Source organism: Callorhinchus milii, unplaced genomic scaffold (genome assembly GCF_018977255.1).
Source record: "Callorhinchus milii isolate IMCB2004 unplaced genomic scaffold, IMCB_Cmil_1.0 Scaffold10, whole genome shotgun sequence".
Classification (NCBI taxonomy): domain Eukaryota; kingdom Metazoa; phylum Chordata; class Chondrichthyes; order Chimaeriformes; family Callorhinchidae; genus Callorhinchus; species Callorhinchus milii.
In genome coordinates, this window is record NW_024704751.1 from 14,148,568 (window position 1) to 14,169,841 (window position 21,274).

At 42.2% G+C, this 21,274-nt stretch overlaps 1 protein-coding gene across 1 annotated transcript; it reads right to left on the bottom strand.

The window, feature by feature from the left end:
* Positions 1–258: 258 nt before the first annotated feature.
* On the bottom strand, positions 259–20,367 carry LOC121849774 (lysine-specific histone demethylase 1A-like; the record flags this gene model as incomplete). The annotated part of the gene is given in 21 exon segments (XM_042338616.1): positions 259–1,490; positions 2,289–2,435; positions 2,768–2,895; positions 3,336–3,450; positions 4,220–4,407; positions 4,958–5,090; positions 5,865–5,976; positions 6,301–6,374; positions 6,921–7,055; positions 8,053–8,143; positions 8,314–8,456; positions 10,854–10,871; positions 11,292–11,386; positions 11,660–11,741; positions 12,186–12,292; positions 13,038–13,130; positions 13,355–13,433; positions 14,736–14,869; positions 15,308–15,346; positions 18,055–18,220; positions 20,250–20,367. Coding segments are annotated over 21 exon segments (2,383 nt in total), but the record flags the coding sequence as incomplete, so codon positions are not given.
* Between the last annotated feature and the right edge of the window lie 907 nt (positions 20,368–21,274).

Below are 21,274 nucleotides of genomic sequence, written 5' to 3' on the forward strand. Positions count from 1 at the left end.
TAAAGAGCAAGATTTTCTTGAATGAAAAAATGTTTTTTTTTTCCTTTATCAAGTACAGGTGATGACAAAGTTTCTTTGAATTTTTCTGTGCCCAGTTACACCTAATTTGCATTCTGGCAACCGGTAATATGTCTGGCGAACCCACAGGAACACTGCGTTAGGGAGAGAAGAGTTCATGCAATTTTCTTAAATGATGTCAGTAATCTGCGCAAATTAACCCTGTTATATCATAACCACACCCAGTGGACACCGCAGCAATGATAATACTTCTCCAATTAGACCAGTTTATTGCCTGCCCTCAATGGCATCTTCCCACTGTGTTACTCTTGTCTGAATACAGAGAAATCTGACTGTGCCTGAGATGTGTGGAATGATCTTTCGGAGAAAACAGTGGCATAAAAAAAATCATTGATTTCTCTGCTTTAAAAAAAAACTATGCTACTTACAAATCTTTACATAATCGTTACAAAACAAGGGAAGTGAAGAAAATAAAATTAATATGTACAGTTGGGTTTAAAAAAAACGTCATCATCTGAGGGGTGTACATTGCAGGCAACACAATAAAAGACAACTCAAAATTTTCACGCTCGCCCAGCATTGTGGAAAATTACAGTCAGCTAAATTTGTTTACTTATTTGTTTAGCTAAATTCAGTATTAATTTGGAAATTGGTCTTTTTNAAAAAAAAAACTGCAGAAAAACAGATTCCAAGTTAATGGGAAGAAATTGCACCTGGAAATTTTGGACGCCTTACTCGACTTTCTAAGCGCTTTAGAGCACCCAAAATCAGAAGGTATTGCAAATGTTGATCTCTGAACAATTTACGACGGTCACATCCAAAAAAAAAGTTTATTTCAGTAAATCACAACTCAAAAAAAAAAAATTCCTAAAGCACATACTCGTATGGCTGGGAAAAATACCGTCAGGAAAAAAGTAAATCTTTTATCAGTATTACAATCACACAACATTCTCACCTCGCTCCCAAAAAAACAGAAAGCCTAATAATGCATTGACACAAAAGTTAATGCTACAGAATACCTAAGGCTTCGCTTCGAGAAAAGGTTGGTTATCACACAGTTTGGTCACAGGTGGTGTTCGAAGTATCCTCGTTGCCCCATTTGGCCTTGCTCTTGGGTCAATGTACCTCCTCCTCTTGGCAGTCAGTCCCAGGGAAAAGGAGGGAAGGAGGTCAATGCAGCCCATGCATCAGTCTACACATAGTCTTCCGTAAGTCTACAGTAGCTTCTCCAGAGGAAATAAAACTTGCTTGTTTTCCATCCCACACCCACTTTGTTCTGTTTCAGATCACATGCTGGCAGGTTGCTGGGTGGGGATGCCAGGTGTGGCCTGGCGGGGGAGAGTGTACATCGCTCCCAGGAACTGATCCGCGATGCGGCCTGCTTCTCTCAACCCGCTCAGCAGAGCGCCGTGCACGGTCGCGGGGTAGTTGCGGATGGTGTGTTCCCCGGCGAAGAAGAGGCGAGGTACAGGCTGTAAATGGAGCAGAAAACCTGCAAATCAGGATTTAATCACCGGCTTGGCGCCCTGCCTGCTGTATCCCCTATTGCCTCAGTGTCAAAGGCAGGCAGAGATTCCAGATTGTGCGGAGCATTTCAAACACACATCAAGCAACATTATAACTTAGGATCCAGGGGGAAGAAGTTCCATCTGGGTCCTAGGCAGACTTGTTTCTTAGCATTTCAGAACACGCTAACCATGGGACAATTCCTAAATTCGGTCTTAATTCTGAAGCCGGCTTAAATAACCCTACAGATAAGGTGCGTCCAAAGAAAATCACCATCTAAGATGGTGGTTTCTAGCTCCAAGCCTTCTGTTCCCCTGATAGTAAAATCCTTCAAATAATGACCCTTGCACATGATATAGCCCCTTAAAGCATAGTTGAGATGTCTCAAAGCGCTTCACATAATATTATAAAGTGGGTTGACTGCGTATTTTGTGGGTGAAAAGTGGTAGCTAATTGCGCACAGCAGCGTCCTACAAACAGTCGTGCATTGAGTAACCAGAAGTTTTTTTTTTGTTTGTTTGGAACGACCTGAAAAGCAATCCGCCAATCGACTAACAACCAGGTTACTACTTACTGCTAGGTAAATAGAGGCGACTAGTGTGGAGTAAGGAAACTTGCCCAAGGTTTCACCCCGCCCGGGAAAACCCAAGTTGAACGCATGCATTTGAAGGACGATGAACAGAAATTCAATATCAATATTAGCAACAACAACAAAAAGCGCATTTTCTCAACAAATCATGGAAGCCAGTATGCAGATGCTCTACCTGAGGAGCGCCAGGAATGCTGGGGCCGGGAGTCACAGGCTGCGCCATCAGGTCGTAGTCGTTTCCTGAAGAACCGGCGGCCACGTAGGAATAGGAGCCTCGTGCCCACGGGTCCGCACGCCAGCGGGTCACCACCGTCTCCTTAGGCTGAAGGAATAAAAAGTCACATAATCCACCAGCAAGTCTATTTGTTTTTCTTGGTCGACCAACTCCACCCAGAAACCCATCACATCACCTCAGAGTATCCAAACTCTACCTACATTTGGAAATATCTGTTCTCTTGTGCAGTGCGCACTCTCTCCATGGAGGGGGTTCCCCCCTTGCTCACCTAATCTTAGAGAGATATCCACTCCCATTAATTTAGGCTTTGATTTAGTGTGAGACACGTTCAAAATGATTTTTTTTAAAAACTGCTTAAAAATGTGATGATCCAAATTTCCCTATTCCATGCACAAGTGATCGCACACTCAAACACACACCTGAGGCACTGCACCACTGCCAAATATTCCTTTCAGGATAGCAAGACAACGACCCACAATGACATCGTCGCTAATGTTCTCCATGATGCCGGCAGCCTCCCCGGCCACCAGGGCCAAAAGAATGGGGGCTGGCGATGGAAGGAAATAAAAGAAATGAAAGACACGAACAACAGCATTGCCACTGCACCACACTATGTAAGCAAAGCTAACAAGCAAAGGTCAGCTCACTGGGCAGCCTTCACAGAATAGACTGTAAAGTGAATTGACTTTACATTGCCACAAAATACAGTCACGTTACAGTATATTTTGTGAAGCGGTTTGAGAATTCTCAAAGACGTGATAAGCCTCTATATCAAATGCAGAAATTATTATGATTTCCAGTGGCATATTATTATGATATTCCGGCGGAATATCTATCCTTCATTGCCAGAATACAATAATTTTACAATTGGACAAACTTGACAGTCAAACTTCGACAATTACATCTGAACATTTAAATTTAGACAATTTTGGTAGATCAGCACAATGGAAATAAAGAATAAGCTCTTTCTGGTGCAAGAATGAATACCTTTGTAAAGATTCCAGAAGAGGAATAATTCTCCTCTGCTGGCAGTCGTACTTCCAACATGGCCAAAGAGATTGACGCTGGGATCCCAAAATACTCGGTCAAAGCACAGCACAACCTGGAGAGAATTATTATTAAAATTATTATTATTATGCAGAACTCTGTAAGCTGAAAGACTTATACTGTCTAACTCTATTTTTTATACTGATAGAAACTATCAAATGTAGTTGCAGCAGCAACTAACAAGGGGTAAAGACTCACTACAGTAAACCCTCTCTATTAAGCCAAGATGACCAGGATTTTGTAAGCAAAGCTAACAATAATAAAACAAAACATACAGCAATTAATACAGAAATTCAGGAGCAATGAAGGACCAAATGTTATTTATCACTCACACTCACAGGCGCATTCCTTTACGTGCTTTATCTTCCCATGGGATCTTCTCGCTGAACATTTCTACAATTTCTACCATCCATCGCAATTCTTTACATTTTAAAAATATTTTTCAAACCTTTAAATGAGTGGATTTGCAACAGTGAGATTGATGCCGAGTTTGGGCAGCTAGTCTGACGGTGAGTTGATGCTGTATTTGCTGGTATCAGGGGAAAATTAGGGCTGAACTGAATGTCCAGCTGATGGATGGTAAACCTCTATTATGTTTTTCTTTCTGCTCACTGAGCTTCAAGTATCACTGTCACCTGACAGTTGGGATATTCACACCTACACACTCCCTGGCGATGCACCAATTCACCACCCCACCAAAACCTAGCCAAGAATAGCCACCTTGTGTACAGTTGTATTTTTCTCAGCTCCTGGTAGTCATAAGAGCAAATATAAAAGCAGGGAGGCCTATCTCTCATCTAGTTCTCACAGAGGAAGTGCCTCACCTTGTTGAGATTCCCAAAGCCCATCCGCTGAATGGCAGACGTCTTCCACTCGGGAAGGGGTGGGACAAACTGGACGGCCGCTGGCTGCTGTTTGAGCACGCCCAGAGGAAGTGTGCATAGGACTGCGTCACACTTGTAAATGAACGTCTGGCTATTGGAGCGCGTGTTTTGAGCAATGACTTCGCAACCTGAAAGATGGAGATTGGTTTTTTTTTGCAGGTGAGACACGTCAGACAGCGAGTAGCAACACAGGAACGAGCAGAATTCAAGATTAAAATCACGCTTTAGAGAGTTCAAAGAATTCACATCATGATTTTTAAATGCAGCTTAAAATAAAGACCAATTTAATATCATACTATGGTATAAACGGACAGTATTTGGGGGGAGAAAGATAGCCCTCAAGGTAACAGTGAAAGAGAACTTTTGCACATTTTACATGGTTACAGCATTGTATCTGCTGATAACCTCTCACTTGGGAGTTCCAAGGACTCAACAGACCTGAACAGTTCCTATCAAAAAGCAATAATTCAAATTAATGGAAACAAAAGGTAGGGAGGGAGGGCCTGAGGCGAAATACATCGTAGTCAATTGTGAATGCTCTCAAGTTAACTTAATTAATTTCACATGGCTAACTCAAACACACAATAAACCAAGGATAAGAACACTGGATTTGGAGGCATTTTTGTTAAATGGATTCATACGAAGACCTGAATTACAATGAGAGAGTTGCTGACTGACCTGAAGCAGTGTAGCGGACCTGCCGCACGGCAGTATTTAATTTAATGTCAAGACCTTCCGCTAGAGCCACGGGGACGCATGAGTAGCCGTTCCGTACCGTTAAGTGACTTCCTGTGAATTCGAAGTCATCATCCTGAACGGGAGGCAAATAGGAAACAGTTCTAATGTTAGAGGCGAGTTTAGAAATGGCTTTCCATTTAACGTTGAATCTAAACTCTAATTAAACCATTGTGTGCATTGCCCATTAATCAACTCACAAGTCTCCTTTGACCCTCATGTTTTTAATTTCTAATTGTTTGATGTGCAGGGTCCTACAATCTAGTTTTCTTTGCCAATGCAAAAATAAGTCAATGACTTTCAAAAAATAATTTAAACAATTCTGGAAATGGGATACTGCAGTCGATAAACAGGACAACCTGATACAAAAAGATTTGCTCTCTGACCCCATTAATGTACATTAACCTTAGAAGAGCAGCTTTCTACGCCAGTGTAAACCTTACCTTTCCCATGCCAGGTTGGATGGCATTGCTCAGTAAAGTAGGCAGCCTATAAAGTGGGACTCTCTCTGGACACCGAGGAGAGTAACAGCTTGCAATAAGCCAAACACACACTAAATGATGATGTCCAGACAAACACGATCTATATTTAGTGTAAACATTCAAAAGGCTTTTCCAGACATTAAAAACAGATGGAATGTCTGGGCTCAAGGATTAGTATTTCTATTGAACTGTACATCAAAGTAACCACAAATGCAGCCTTTTAAACATTCAGATACAAATCTTTACTACTACTGCACCACTTCTTCAAACTCACCAGGTAATACGGACACAGACTAGCTACATAAGCAGATCAGCACTGTTAACAGGTGTGTTGAGCCATGTTGTCTGCACTGTAAATGCCCATTTACCTGGTCCCAGTGTTTCAACGATAACGTGGAGAGGGGTGTTGCGTTAGCAAATTCCAGATTAGCAAAATGCCAATCCAAGATCTGTCGGTCCCGCGATGACAAGTAAACATCGCTGTAACACAGAAAAGATTAGTCAAAAAAAAGCAAAGCAGTTTCCTGATCCCCCACCACGTCATAATTTCTATCATAAAATCTTATCGTGGAACAACTTATTAAACTCCTGACCAACAATTTCAAACTTCCTGTCAGATTAAACAGTGCAAGTGTCAATACTGCTAACTATTTTACAGCTCGTCACAAAGCTCCAGGTACAGCACTGATTAACTCCTTCAATGAAGCAGGACAATACTGTGCGACCCAGTTAACCAGTCATGCTGACAAAATTATCAAAACGTGATCTGAAATAGGATTCTGATCTCAGTGTGGGTGGAAATACCTGGGTGGGTTCGCTTCCAGTTCCTGGAGTTTCTCCTCAAGTTTTACCTGAGCCTCGGCAAGCTCGTCATACTCCTGTTAAGAGTAAAATAATAGACAGTCACATACCTGAAGGGATCGATCCCAGGCCTGCTCACTCAGCCAAACAAGGAAATATTGCTACTTCTTTAGAACTTGGGTAGCTCAATGAGTTAAGAACTTTTATTTCTGGGGACCTGGGCTCAAAGATAGAGCATTCTGTTCGACAACATGGATTGGATAGGACTTGCACTTATATAGCGCCTTTTGTGTGGGAAGGACTTCTTCCTTCACATTGACATTGGGAGGATTACTGAGCAGGGAGGAAAGTAGGGGGGGGGGAATTTCAGAATGTTGAGCAAAGGTACATTCAAAGTGATAACTTTTCCAGGGGGTTTGGAAGGTAGGGAGAGGGGGAAAGATACAGGAGTTTAAAAATAAACACGTACAACATCAACAAATTACATTTGTATAGTGCCTTTCACATCAGGACGTCGGAAAGCGCTGGACAGACAAGGATGTTCACCCAAACTGGGGGTTGGGATCAGGATGGCAGGGAGCTAATATATACATATACATTACTGTATCTTAATAGATACATACCTTACACAGAGCAGTTAAGTCTCTCAATTTACTTTTCACTAGAAATTCAGATGTAATATCACGTGGAGGCTTCACCTCGGAGGCTTCTTTATATTGCTGATGGAGCTCTTTGATTTTTTCCTTTAATGATACCATCTGAGAGGAGATGATAATTTTTAAACAAATCAATAAAACAGAAAAGGACAGACACTCGACAACAGTAAAAATCCTTTGAAATATTGCTGCAGCAAATAATCTCCAATCTACGGTAATAAATGGAGGTCCCTGCCATTTCCGGATATTTTCTATGTGCCCCCGAGTATCATATACTTGCAAAAATAAAACTACACGCACAGGCAGGGGCATTAACAGTGACCTAAAGCCCTGCAAGCCAACCATTTGCCTTTCCGTGAGTTGAATCTCCGATGGAGCCATCAGTCATTCTGCATTGCATGTCTTTGTGCTACTCAGGGTAATACCTTTCTTTAGTAAATAGGCCAAAAGGAGAGCTTTCAATGGGTTTTAATCATATGGTGTGTGTGTGTGTGTGAATATGTTTTAGTTACATACAGTGAACAGAAGAATGGAGACGGCACAAACAGTTTAGGAAAAATAATGAATTCAACGTTACTCTGGTTTTGAAATCACTGCGCAGTGCCTCTTAAGCAGAAGTAGCACAAAGTGTTTGTGTCAGCAGCAGCACCAACAAAGGGCAGCTGATGGAATTGCAACCCAATCTGATAAACCGACAAAAATATAAGGGAGGTGCAGATAAGCGCAGTGATTTAAGCAATGTCAGAGGAAGGCATTGATCTGACAACAAAGTTAGACTTTTTTTAAAAAAAATAAGTGTTGAAAGTTCTATATGAATTTCTGTACTTTAGATTGGCTCCAGATTTCCCGAGTGCAATTGGAATTTTTATCAGTGGTACTTTCTAAATTCAACTGTGAACTTCGTGAAGGATATATTTTTGTGAAGGATATATTCTGTTCAGGTGCACGTTTACAACAAATGCAAGCAATGAAACATAGTGTTGAACTGGACGCATTAATTGAGGAATTCGGTAGCACATCACATTGGGAGACAGGTTTCAGTTTGAGAATTAACGCATTCCAATGCCCATTCCTACAACCCAGAACCTGCTGTAATTACCTTATTAAGCAATTCCTTCAGATCCTCCTGTGTTTTAACTATTTTCTTCCAGTGTTCAATCTGCTCATCCTTTACATGTTTCTCCTGCAATCTGTAGCAAGATATAGAAATCAAATGTTTTTTTTTAAAAACAGCCCACAGCATTTTACTATTGCTTACATCGCAACGTTTTAATGACAATGCAGCCAGCGTTGCTTCAGTATTGCACTGAAATGTCAGCTGAGACTGTCCAACTCAATTTAACAAAGAGAAAGTACTCACTGTATTACAACTTCAAGTGCCTGCCCTAATGAGACGGGCTTGTTGTTCAGGTAGTTGAAATCCAACTGGTGACTGAGATAGGATGTGGCTTCCAGCAAACGATTGAATTCCTGCTCCACCATCTCGTCTTTTTCTTTTGGAACCTGAAAGACACAGAAATCGACCTGTTGTTGCTTTATCAAAATAGAACCAGGATCATTTGTTGATGTGCTCAGAAATACACAGTAACTTCAGCTAAAAGACACAGGTCTCCCATTGCAAACAGGGCCCCCGTAGTTACACAAGGCCTTTTTTTTGTGAATTACATACTTATAAGTACAAAGGCATTTCAGACACAGGGAATGGTACACATTTTCCATTCGGATCGCAGCTATTCCAAATATAAGAACGTACAACACATCCCCCTCTGCACTGCCCCATGTAAAAACATGGTCAGGTGCAGAGTGCAGCACCACTACTCGGTGTGAAACTAGTGCAACCCTTTTGAAGAAACAGAGATGGGTAGGGAGGAAATCATAGGAATGGAAGACATTAATTCTATATATTTATTTAGAGGAAATTCACCTGAAAATACACAAATATCCACAGAAAATGATTGAGTGCAGGAACTTCAAAGTGCTAGTGTAATCAAAAGCCTACACAGATCAGTCCATGCTATACATTGATCCGCCCATTCACATGCATCTGATGCACAAGGTGTGCCAACATCCTGCCAATTGATGTCTGAAAGAATTGTTTAATAATACTTGTATTTGATATGGCGTCTCATCACATCTTTGAGACGTCTCAAAGCACTTCACAGCATATATTGTAAAGTGCAGTGACTATATTTTGCAAGCGAAACGCGGCAGCGAATTGCACGCAGCAATTAAGGTGGCCTTTGGCTACCTGAAGGTCTGTAAAGCAGCATCTGTAAGGGCCTGTTTCACCAATGTGTACATGTCCCATCAATAATATTCAGCGACAACATTGCAAAATGTTCTACAGTGTATTAAAGTCCCTGTGCACACATTTGGGCACACACAAGCACTCTAGTTACTGACAATGCCTACACTCTCCCTCTTGGGTATTCCAGGTCTCAGATGAAAAGACAGCACCCACGATGCCTGGTTGAGGACACTACCTCCACTCAGCCAGTGAATGATCTGCTCCTCACGTAGACTTCATCACACATCTTGTTTTTCCTCAGCAACACATTATTTGTGCTGAATAGTGAGTGACCTTTCCCTCAACTCGAAAACTTGCTTTGTCTAACCCCCAAGGACGAAGACAATGGATCATCTGTAGATATAAGAGGAGATTAAATGTTTGTTTTACCTGTGTCTATGTCAATAAGTTTGTAAAAAAAATTGATCCAATACATTTTATAGTTTTCTAAAACAAATATAAACTTTAGGTATTTTACAGAAGATAACGTTAATAGCTGAAAGCGTTGCATAATAATACATAGGAACCAATAAAAGGTTTCAGAATGTTAAAAAAAATTACCAGAATTTGTGGAGTTAAATGAGATGAGGTTTTTACTTAAGCCACTCCACTCCATATTAGTCTTGCACAGCGAATCTGTTGAACATATCCCTTGTCCAGTTATTTGGCACAAGTCATCTTGCAGTCTTCAAGGTACTGGGCACTTACGAAACTGACAGCAGTTCAGGGAGCAAGACACAGCATCGGTGGCCAGCCCTTTGGTTTTCTGCACTTAGAAATCAAACTTCTGTAAACCGAACGAAAGATTCCCTCTGTATGAGGCCTTATAGTAAAGGCATTCATTCGGTGAATTAGACTGGGAGGACTAATGGTGATAGATTCTCAAGTCGGCTCAAATGCCTTAAGGCAGGCTCTGTGGGCGCGCTTCACTGGTGTGAAAGACACAAGTTACACATAAACCTAGTATGTGAAAGAAATGAGCCGCGCTATCTCATCGCAACAACAGAGAGCATTGGTCAGATCCCCAAAGAAAACCAGTGCACCTCAAGCTCGAGTTTCATTTAAACATTCTTCTGTGCTAACTTGTAAAAAGCGTTTGCAGATTGAATGGAATTGCCAGCGTTACTGATTCGTCGCCATCTGTGCAGCCATCAAGCACGGGGTCAGCTGTTAAGACATTTAGCTTTGACAGACATCTTTGTTCAACCAAACTCCAGTGATCTGAATGGCAGGGCAAAAGGCTAAAGACCATAACAGTTTTAATGAAAGAAGACAAGCTTCTACCGTGGACATCTGCTGTAGTTAGTGCCAGTCTCATGAACTCAACCCTTTTAAAGCACTGAATCACTTTGTATAATGCACACAAACGTGTCTCCCTCACAGACCATCCACAACAATGAAACTCAGTGTAGCTGTGATGAAAGGTGGTTGATGCAAACTGCAAGATTAGTCTTCATAAAATGGAAGAGAAAAAAAAGATTGTGGTTACTTTGTCATTACACAAAAGGTGTAAACAATTTATGAGGTCTGTCTACTGCCTTTCCTCATACTCGCATATATTTATGCACATCATAACATACATTTATTAGAAAAAACAATGGAATAGTACATACGTTTGTGCATCTTTCTCCCTTCATTGGGAATAGATTCCAAACAGCAGGAATGACATGGAAAAAAAAAGGAAACCAAAGTAAATAAAGATTAAAGCAGCACTTTTGACAGTGCCGTCATTGCAAACAATTTAGGAAATGCACGAGTTGTTTCTCAGAAGTATCCACCGGCTCCAATTCACCTTCTCTTCCTCCCACCCGTTGACCATCTATCTTCACTCCACTTTGCCCACACTGTTGTACGGCTTAGATGGGAAACTCACTGCATTGAAAACCCCGGGTACAAACCGCACCCTCCTAACCCCACAATAAGTGCACGTGGCAGTTTTAACGCAAAGCTTCACCGAGGAATACAATACAAGCAGGCAATTCCAAATCAAACAAGCAGTTCTGCAGGTCTGTGTTGTGCCATGCTTCATAACTCAATTCGTTCAGACTTACAGCCTGCCCATTCGCTTCATACAGGGGACACTTCTGCTTTATCTTGGCCAGCTCCATGTTCACTTGTTTGCTGACCACTGCCATCGGGTTTCCACCTGCAGAACAGAATTATTAACCTTTGTTGCAACAACCCTAACCCAAGCCTCCCATGGTTGGATAAACACCTTTCATTTGAGCAACCCATAAAGGAAAATGTCGTATTTCATTTTTAATATGCAAATCAAATGGGGGGTAAAGCAAGAGAGAGGAAAGACAAGAGAACAAATCTGGGTAATCAATTCCCTTCTATTCACCTTCCAACTCACCTATAGCTTCGAAAGACCCATAACCACATAATAATTCATTCTCAAAAGTTGCACTCAACTCACCGAGTCCTGTTACTACCATAGCCCCCAAGTCAGCCACGTAGTTTCCTTTCCTGAACGTGGCCACTCGGCCTCCTACACGGTCCTGCAGTTAGCAAAACCCACATTTAATAAAGATGCATTTAACCACACTGAAATTCATCATTCTACAGGAATTAGTTTTAACATCATTGGATTACATCATTGTGCAGGTCAAATACTTCTCCCACCGCCGCCCTCCCCTCCTGCCTCTAATTTGAACCACCATACAAGGAAACAAATCTATTTGCACTCGTTTCTTCAATAAAGTAGTAATTGGCAGGTGCTGGAGAATAAGCAGCTGAACGCAAACGTCAATGGTACCAACAGCGAGTGAGCCCACTATCCCACCAAGGTGCTGGTGATCGATCCGCTTAATGCCAGCAGCTTGGGATGTCCTCCTTTAAAATGTAATTTGTTGTTGCTAATTGAGCTAGAAGGGATTACGACCTTCCCCCCACCCACCAACTCTAGCCACCCCACTCAATCGTTGATTTGTAAGCAGACTTACCCTAGACTCCAGGACGGTGACATCCATTCCGAAACTCTGTAACTGTCGAGCAGCACCTAGCCCTGATACTCCAGCACCAATGATGATCACTTTCCCCGTCTTCTTCGCTGCAAACACAGAGTTACAGAACATAATGAATTCAGACAATACACATCGCCATTCTAACACTCCAATTATTATCATAATAAGCCGCAACCAGTCCAGTAAGAGGCTTTTTTTTAAAAAAAACAATAAAATACCCGGTTCAATTCATCCCAATTCACTCAACTGTCAACGTGAAATTTGTTTAAAGATTGGATTTCTAAAGAGACAAAATGCCACAATGAAGGGAATAAAACTCAAAACGATCTTGTAAATGGATTTAACTTGTTTACAATTTATCGAATAATGCTAATTTGATGAGCTCTGCCATGTTAAGTGCTCCAAGATGCTGCTCCACATGAGGCAACTATATAAATGTACGTTGCTATTATGAAACAAAAACAGAGAGAGCCGGGAAAACTCAGCAGGTCAGGCAGCATCTATGGAGAAAGGAAAGTCAGTTCTGACGAAGGGTCGTGGACCCGAAACGTTGACTCACTTTCCTTTCTCCGTAGATGCTGCCTGACCTGCTGAGTTTTCCCGGCTCTCTCTGTTTTTGTTTCAGATTCCAGCATCTGCAGTATTTTGTGTTTTGTTCACGATGTTATTATGGTGCCCATAACAAACATTTTGAAGCATTTCACAAAGAACTACTGTCAGGTGTAGTGGCTGTGCACAACAGATTCCAATTAACGACCCTGGAGGACCCACATGCTACATAACATGAGCAATGGTTGTCAAAACAAGAGACTCGGCGATTACAGTACTTACACGGGAGAGGCTTAACTCTCTTGTAGATCCCGAAGTTAATTAAACCATGTCGCTCCAGGTAGCTGTGTACCCTGTGGACCAGTACAGCATCACCTGAGGGGAGAGATAAAGGTAAATTGAATACTGAAGCCAGTGCCATAATTCAGGATTATTCATTCGATTTAACATACTTTCTAAAAAAAAATAATTCCCGAGTTCAAGAACCGCTAGAAACACTTCACATTCACAAACCTTCCCCCACACACAACACGCTGCCAAAAATTCCAGAGAAGCCTGGCCCGTGGCTCAGCAAGTGGCTTCAGAGAAGCTGGACTCACTGTTATATGGAGACTCCAACTGCTGAAGTGTCGTCTCGAAGGTTAACTGCACCTTGGGATTGTCAAGCCAGAGCTGTAGCTGCAGTTAACAAGAGAAGACATGCGTCAAATTACATGCAATGAAGTTGTATAAATAAATGCTTCGTGGGAAAGAGTGCTTAGGGCAGTACTATCAATCCATGACTGTTTGTGGGACATTGCTGTGCACAATTGGCTGCCGCATTTGGCCCACAAAATATATACAGTCAATTCACTTTACAGTATATTCTGTGAGGCACTTTGAGACGTCTCAATGACATGATAAGGCGCTACAACAATAAGATTTCATTTATAGAGCGCCTTTCACGTCGGGAGGACGTCCCAAGGCGCTGGACAGTTGGGTTGGGACCCGAGCAGGGGGGAAATGATTCAGGGTGAGGGGAGGGAAGGAAAGGAGCGAGGAGGGGAGTTGAAGGTACGGTCGAAGAGAAAGGTCTTGAGACCGGCCTGGAAGGAAGAAAGGGAGGAGGCAAGGCGAAGGCACTGGGGGATGGAGTTCCAGAGCCTAGGGGCTTAGAGACTGAAGGCCTGGCCACCGATGGTAGGGCGGTTGGGGCGGGGGATGTGGAGCAGACTGGAGCCAGAGGAACGGAGGGTACGGGCAGGTACTTAGGGGGATAGTAGGTCGGAGAGGTAGGAGGGAGCGAGGCAGTGAATAGCCTTGCAGGTGAGGACGAGGATCTTGAATTCAATCCTCTGGGGGATGGGGAGCCAGTGGAGGCGAGCGAGGGTAGGAGTGGGAGCTATATCAAATTCAAGGATTATTATAGATTATTACTAGGCCATGCGTTATTACTGCAGCTAATAATAGAAAGTAATTAATTCCATTAGGAGGTTTTGTTTTCCTCTGCTCACTCTCTCAAACCCTCTTGGACGCAAGAGGAAACTGAAGATTTAGTTTAAAAACAAAATCATCTTCAAGCTGTGACAAAGATGGTCAATCACACCCAATGTAGTACAAGCAATATCTAGCTATCGGCTTACTAATGGGTTACCACGCAGGATTTAGTGGAACGCTCCACAGCAAGTTCACACTTTCGAAACATACGTTTCTCCCCAAAACAAAACATAAATACAGACCATCATCTCCCTTGTAATGGTACCCACAGCAAGCAATTCGAACCATTTCGCCCTCAAAATATACAGGTAATTCGCTTTACAGTATATGCTGTGAAGCGCTTTGAGAAATCTCAAAGACGTGATAATGCGCTCTATCAAATCCAAGGATTATTATATTATTATTTTACAAAGAACTGCTGTAAGGTGTAGTGACTGTGTACAACAGAATATAAAGGACAAACAGAGCATTGATTTGATAAATGTAACGGTTGTAGAAACTCACTGTGCGGTTCCGGATGTACAGGAACACCTTCTGAGTCTGTGCAGGACCACTGATGATGTCAGGGAAGCAGGCTGCTTCCTGTGAGGTCATGCGATCGTGAGGTAGACGACTCTGGAAAGCTGCTCCCTCAACACCTGACAAAAATGAACTTACAAAATTAGTGCAACAAAGCTTGAACTGTGCCCCTGGAATAACACACAGCAAAGCCACCGTAAGCCTCCAACTAGACGCACAGGTTCTCTGCCAGGTGGCTACGGAACAGGATCAATAACTCCTCACACAGACGTGGACGAATCCCTCTGAGCAGCTCCTCCCGGGAGCTTCTCTTCCCGAGCACCGATGGTGAGAGCCGGGTCATCAGTTGCCGTGTTCACATCAAACTTGGGTGGGAGAAATTCCGTCCCTAATAAGCTTACCCCCAACACCACAACAACCCCCACGCAACACCTTCCTGCCTCACAGATACTTTCTGCCACAAAAGGGACGTCAAAAACACAAAATTAAAAAGGCAAAAAAAAAAAAAAATCCCGAAGAGTTAAAAAATAAATCAAAGTAATTTAAACAATACGTACCTGCAAACGACCCTGGCAGACTGATGTTGCTCCAATGCACTGCGGAACGAACGTAAAAACATTCACACGCATGCGCACACCACTAATTTCCCTAACTTCCGCGGTTTTATTAAAGCATTTTGCAATTTCTTTTTTTACTAACACCAATAATTTTGTACAAATAATTTAATGTCTGGCAGTTAACTGGAATATTAGAAGCTTTGGAAGGGTCGTCAGGGCAGATTACCACAACCTGCGATGGCTGAAGATACTTGGCCACGGCAATTTAAGCCTCCCTGCACCATGATACGCCCCACAAGAACCCTTCCAACGTGCTAATATTAAGTTATTACATTTTTCAGTTTTTATTTTGATAAGATCCGCCTTTCACCTCCCTCACAAACAAAGACAGCACAGAGGTTATTTAAAATATAACATGATACAAATTGCTAGACTAAAGAGTACTTAAATGGAAATGTATTATATCTTGCTGCCCAGTATACAAAATCATCTCTTGTGTTTACAGTGAGCATTAGTAAAGGCTACATATTAAAAATCTAAAGGACGATTTTATTTCAAGATTGAGGGGAATGAATGGCAGAACTATATTTAATTTTTTTTAAACTTTATTTTATGCATCGAACACACACAAGCAATAATATATCCCAGGAAAAAAACATTTCCGACATCTCAGTATTAAACCATATGTTAAAAAAAATGCTTCTTCCAATAGCCTAGAGGTCAGTTGTTAAAGTTGGGTATGGAATGAGTTAATCCACGGCAGCAATTGGGGCATTATAAGTTGCTTAGAATCTCTGAGTTTGGGGAGAGAGAACTTCAGTCAGTGTGCTTATAAGATGTGGGCAGCGTTGGGCTTGTTTGTAATGCCCGCCACTATTCACCAGCTTGGTAACAACCTGTTTAGACTTTTATACGAAGAATGGTCACTTGTGTGAGGTAATCAAAGAGATCTCAGCCCACGTGGAACTAAACATCAGCGCAGTACAAGACAGCACCTTCAGGAGATGAGGACGGAAGAAAATGGACAACATAGCTTTTTCCTGGTCACCACTGCTTAAAACTACAAGCAAGTACCTTTAGCACTGGACCACAGGCAGTGAGACCACATTTGATCCACCGAGTCAATAAATATATTCCAATGCTCAGTGCTCTCACATAGAAAGCAACTTTGCAGTTGTCACCAAGTGTCTTCCAACACACACTTGCGTGTATAAGAGGTCCATACAAGCTAACATTTAGTTTCATTGCTCCAATAATCGTGTCTTTGTCATTTTTCCAGCCAGTTACTACAAAATTCTTTGCCAAGTGCAACTTTAGTGTAGCAATAGTTCACAGATGGTTAAGAAAAGATGACAGCAAAGGATTTTGTTTTTAGAAATGGAAAATGAAACATAGTCCTCTCATACAGTAGTAAGACAGTGTTGAATTGTGGTGAAGTATTTCTATATACGTTATCCAGAATACAAGACAGCAATCAGTTCATATGAGAAGCCCAAAAGCCTTGTAGCCTTAGCTTTAAGATCATTTTGCAGAATTCCAAAAACTTCTTAAATTCAGCCCAAGTCTAAAATTTGGTTTTCCACAGTTCTTTTTGGTGACTGTGGAAAACTGGCTACCAAACCGTTTAACATTTTCCTCCAAATTCTACAATGATCTTACATTTTGAGACACAAGGAATTTGGGAAGTGTCAGAGCAAAACGTGACCATTTAAAATGATCAACCAAACCTCCAGGTTAGATTACACCATGAAATCACCTGAGCTATATTCCTTATTCTCCGATGGGTGGAATGTACACTGGTTATCAGCAAACATTTGATATTGACTCTCACTGTGAACATCCAACATCAATAATATATATATAATAATGATATTGATTATATTGGTAATCCCAGCCAGCAAAAAAAACCTGGGAATGGGTGCACATTTTGGGGAGGGGGCATGAAAAGGAAAGCTCAAATGTCATCTGATTTCCAATCCTTGACTGTCTAGTGCCTTGGGATATCCTCCATTAAGTAATATAGGGAATGAGCTGGAAAGTAGGAAGAAGGCTTACTTAATACTAAAAGAGATAGCGGTGGCACAGACACAACGAGCCAAGTAGCCTCCTTTGTGCTGAAAATTTCCATCCGTGGGTTTCAATGCTCAGTAAGATGACAGTCTCAATTTATCAGCTTCTTTGCAATATAATGTAGTGATTCAATTTAACGTGGATGGAGATTACAAAGCTTTAAAGTCATCTTTGTCAGACAGCAAAGGTCTCTGATACACAGGTACATTAAAAACAGGGCATTAGGTGATTCTGATTCCAGCGTTGTAGCTTCAAGAAGAAATAAACAGAGCTAAACCAGTTGAAAGAGAGATCAGTATCCAATCTTTCACACAAGAGGGTTGTGAAAATGTGAAACCCCAGAAAGCTGTCCAAGCAAAATCAATTAGAATGTATAAAAAGGAGATAGATACTAAGGAAGTAAGGGTATTATTAAAGGAAATGCAGAAAAGGCGCGGGAATGCAATTAAAAAAATCAACTGGTGAACAGCCGCGATGGGCTGAATTTTGGGACGTCCTCTTGACATGAAAGGCACTATACAAATGTGATTTGTTGTTGAATGGCCTCCTTCCGTTCCTAAATATAGTGCTGGGATATCCTAGGCCAGTGTAGGTCAGTAATGTGTCTCCAGCCCTTTAGGGTTTTGTTGCCTCTGTACCCATATAGAGCTGTTTGTTTTGTAGTAAATGCCACTTACCAGATGGTTCCTCTGGATCACTGTCAATGTCCTCCTCGGGGGGTGGGGGCTGAGGTGGGGGCACTTGTTTCTTTTCCTTTTCAGCTTTAGCATTGCGTTCCTCTTCTGAATAATATTCATCCTCCGACAGGTTGGCCAAGCTCTCGTCCATCTCTCTGTACTCAACCTACAGAATCACAGGAAAAACAAACCATTAGCTGACAGTAAAGTCTTACACAACAACAGTTGGCCATTTAAAATACTGATATGTATTGCTCCAGTGTGGGTCTCACTGCATATGAACCTTCTACCCTTGAGACAGCATTTTTTTAAAAAAAACACACACATTCTCTCTCCCAAAAGCATTAACTTATACTGGGGTTCCTTGTGTGTTGGCAGCCATCCAGTCCCATCCTCAAGTGGTCTGGACAGCTGTTACTGAGAGGCTAGCTCACCAAATGGGCTCCAAGACAGCCCAGCTCCATTCCATCCTTTCCAGCAAAAACAACTTGATCATTAAAACAACTTGATGCATTCAGGAAAACAAAAGATGAATGCTCATTAGTACAGCATTAAGGCTGTGTCCAAGGATCCACTGGATCTATGGATCTATGATCTCACACACACACACACAATGCCTACGTGCAGTGAATACTTTTTAAACGGTAGAAATCGGTGTAGAAGAAACGCTATGTAAAACGACAGTCAATATTTATGGGATTCATATATACAGTATTCTCAGAAACTACTTACAAACCAATCCAACAACCAACTGACATGCAGAAATGAATAACAATTTCACCAATTCTCTCTTCTTTTGTCTCCATCACCAACCCACGCAGCCCTTGTTCACTCTCCTCCTCCCTCCCAAATCAAACACAATTGTGCCTTTTGGATCAGTTGACACCCAACCTAATTGGTTCTGGCCCTCAACCATCATCAATTGAGAAGCATTATCAAAACGAACGGCAAGGATATCCTCCCCAAAACAATTGCACCAAAATATTTTTTACTTTGTAAATGAAAGATATGCAATTATATCAAATACATTAATTAAATAAGTATACATATAAAATAATACTTGCATTTTATTATTAGATTACTATAATATATACCAAATTATAATAGGTTTATATTGCATATTTATTCCAATGCATCCCAAAGCATATCTAAAATTTAAAAAATTCAACACCTAATTTAACAAGGTATGGGTGAAAGGGCAGGAAAATGGTACAGACACGAATGGATGAATACTTTCTTCTGTGCCATAAATATCCTATGGGTTTGTCTTATAAAAGAAACAACACGACTAAAAACCTGCTCTGTCTGTGCCTTGCAGATATGCCTACAGATATGCATAAAAAAATTATTTATATACAATTATATATGCACAAGAATCTATGTACACGTGTATACACATGCATATCTAGTTATATCCAATTATATCAACCATATACAAGATACAATCATATATGTATAATATAATTATATACTGTATTATGCACATTAATCTTATATACATATGTACATAAACATGAATTATACGACTATAAAAATATATATAAATATATATTATATATTTTAAAAAATATATACTGGATGCACCCCAATGCCCTTGAATTAAAACAACAGCAGCAACTTGCATACAAATAAATATTTAACTCTATAACACAGTATAACATAACATGGAGGATATGTAATGATATATATACCATTATGTATGTATATAATACACACAACAGTATATATAATTAAATATAAAATATACACAATACATATCATATATGTATATAATACACATAACAGCATATAAAATTACATATACAATATACATAACAATATATACCACATGTGCATATAATATACATGACAGTATATATAATTATATATGATATACACAATACATATTATACATGTATATAGTATACGTAACAGTATATATAATTATATGTGCAGTACACATAACAATATATGTGTGTGCATATAACATACATAACCGTATATATTATACACAACACACACAGTACGTATTGTATAGGTATATAAAATACGTAACAGTATACATAATTATACACGTATATGGTATACACATACAATTATATGTGCACAGATGTGGTGAACCCCACTTCCCCCCCTCTCTCCTTTATAAACGTGCCCCCCCCCCCCCATCCCCACACCCCCCCCCCCGCCCCTAACGAGAGCGGTGGGCGCCTTACTTTAGCTCGCTTGCGCTTGCTGGTCCTCCTGCCGTCCGGCGTCTCTGCCGTGCCTCCCTCCACGGTGCCCTCGTTGCTGCTGCTGCTGTGGGGCGACGCTCGCTCTTTCTTCTTCGGGTGCGCTCGGCCGCCGAGGCCGCGTGACGATGGAGGAGGAGGAGGAGGAGGTCGACGACGACGACGAGGACGACGACGAGGACGAGGAGGAGACGACGGCCGAGGGGTTGGCGGCGGCGGCGGCCGAGGGGTTGGCGGCGGCGGCTGAGGAGGAGGAGGAGGAGGCGGCTGAGGCGGCCGCTGAGGCTGGGGCCACGACCGAGGAGGAGGAGGAGGAGGCGGCGGCGGCGGCGGAGGAGGAGGAGGCGGCGGGAGCCGGGCCGGGGCCGGGGCCGCCATCAGCCTGCGGCTCCAGGCCCTCGCTTTGTCTCTCCTCACTCTTCTTACCCACCAACATCCCGGCGCTCGCTCGTGGCTCTTTATCTCTTCCTCTCGCGGCCCTCACCTTCCCCCCCTCCCTCCCTCCCTCTCTCTCCCTCTTCCTCCCTCCCTCCCTCTCTCTCCCTCCTCACCTCACCACCACCGCTCCTTTTTTCCTCACGATCGACTCCCCCCCCCTCCACACACACACACACACACACCCCCCCTCAGCTTAACCCCCCCCACTCCCGCCGACTGCTGCTGGAGGAGGAGGAGCCGCCGCTTCTCTCTCTCTCTCTCTCTCTCTCCCCTCTTTTTTCTCTCTCTCTCTATTCTCTCCCTCTCTCTCTGCTGTCGTGAAAGTTTTTTGTAAAATAAAAATGATGATCACAAACCCCGAGAGCGAACGAGCGAACGAACGAACGAAGCGACTGAGCGGCGCCAACACCAGCCGGGGCAACCTAGCTTGCTTGACGCTGCAGGTCCCGCCCTCCTGCGCGCGCGCACCACCCACGCGCCGCCACCGCGCCCCCGCCCCCCCTGATTGGTCCACGCCGCCGTCACTCGCCCCGTGATGGACGTGGAGCCCTCAGCACGTTCGGTTGAGC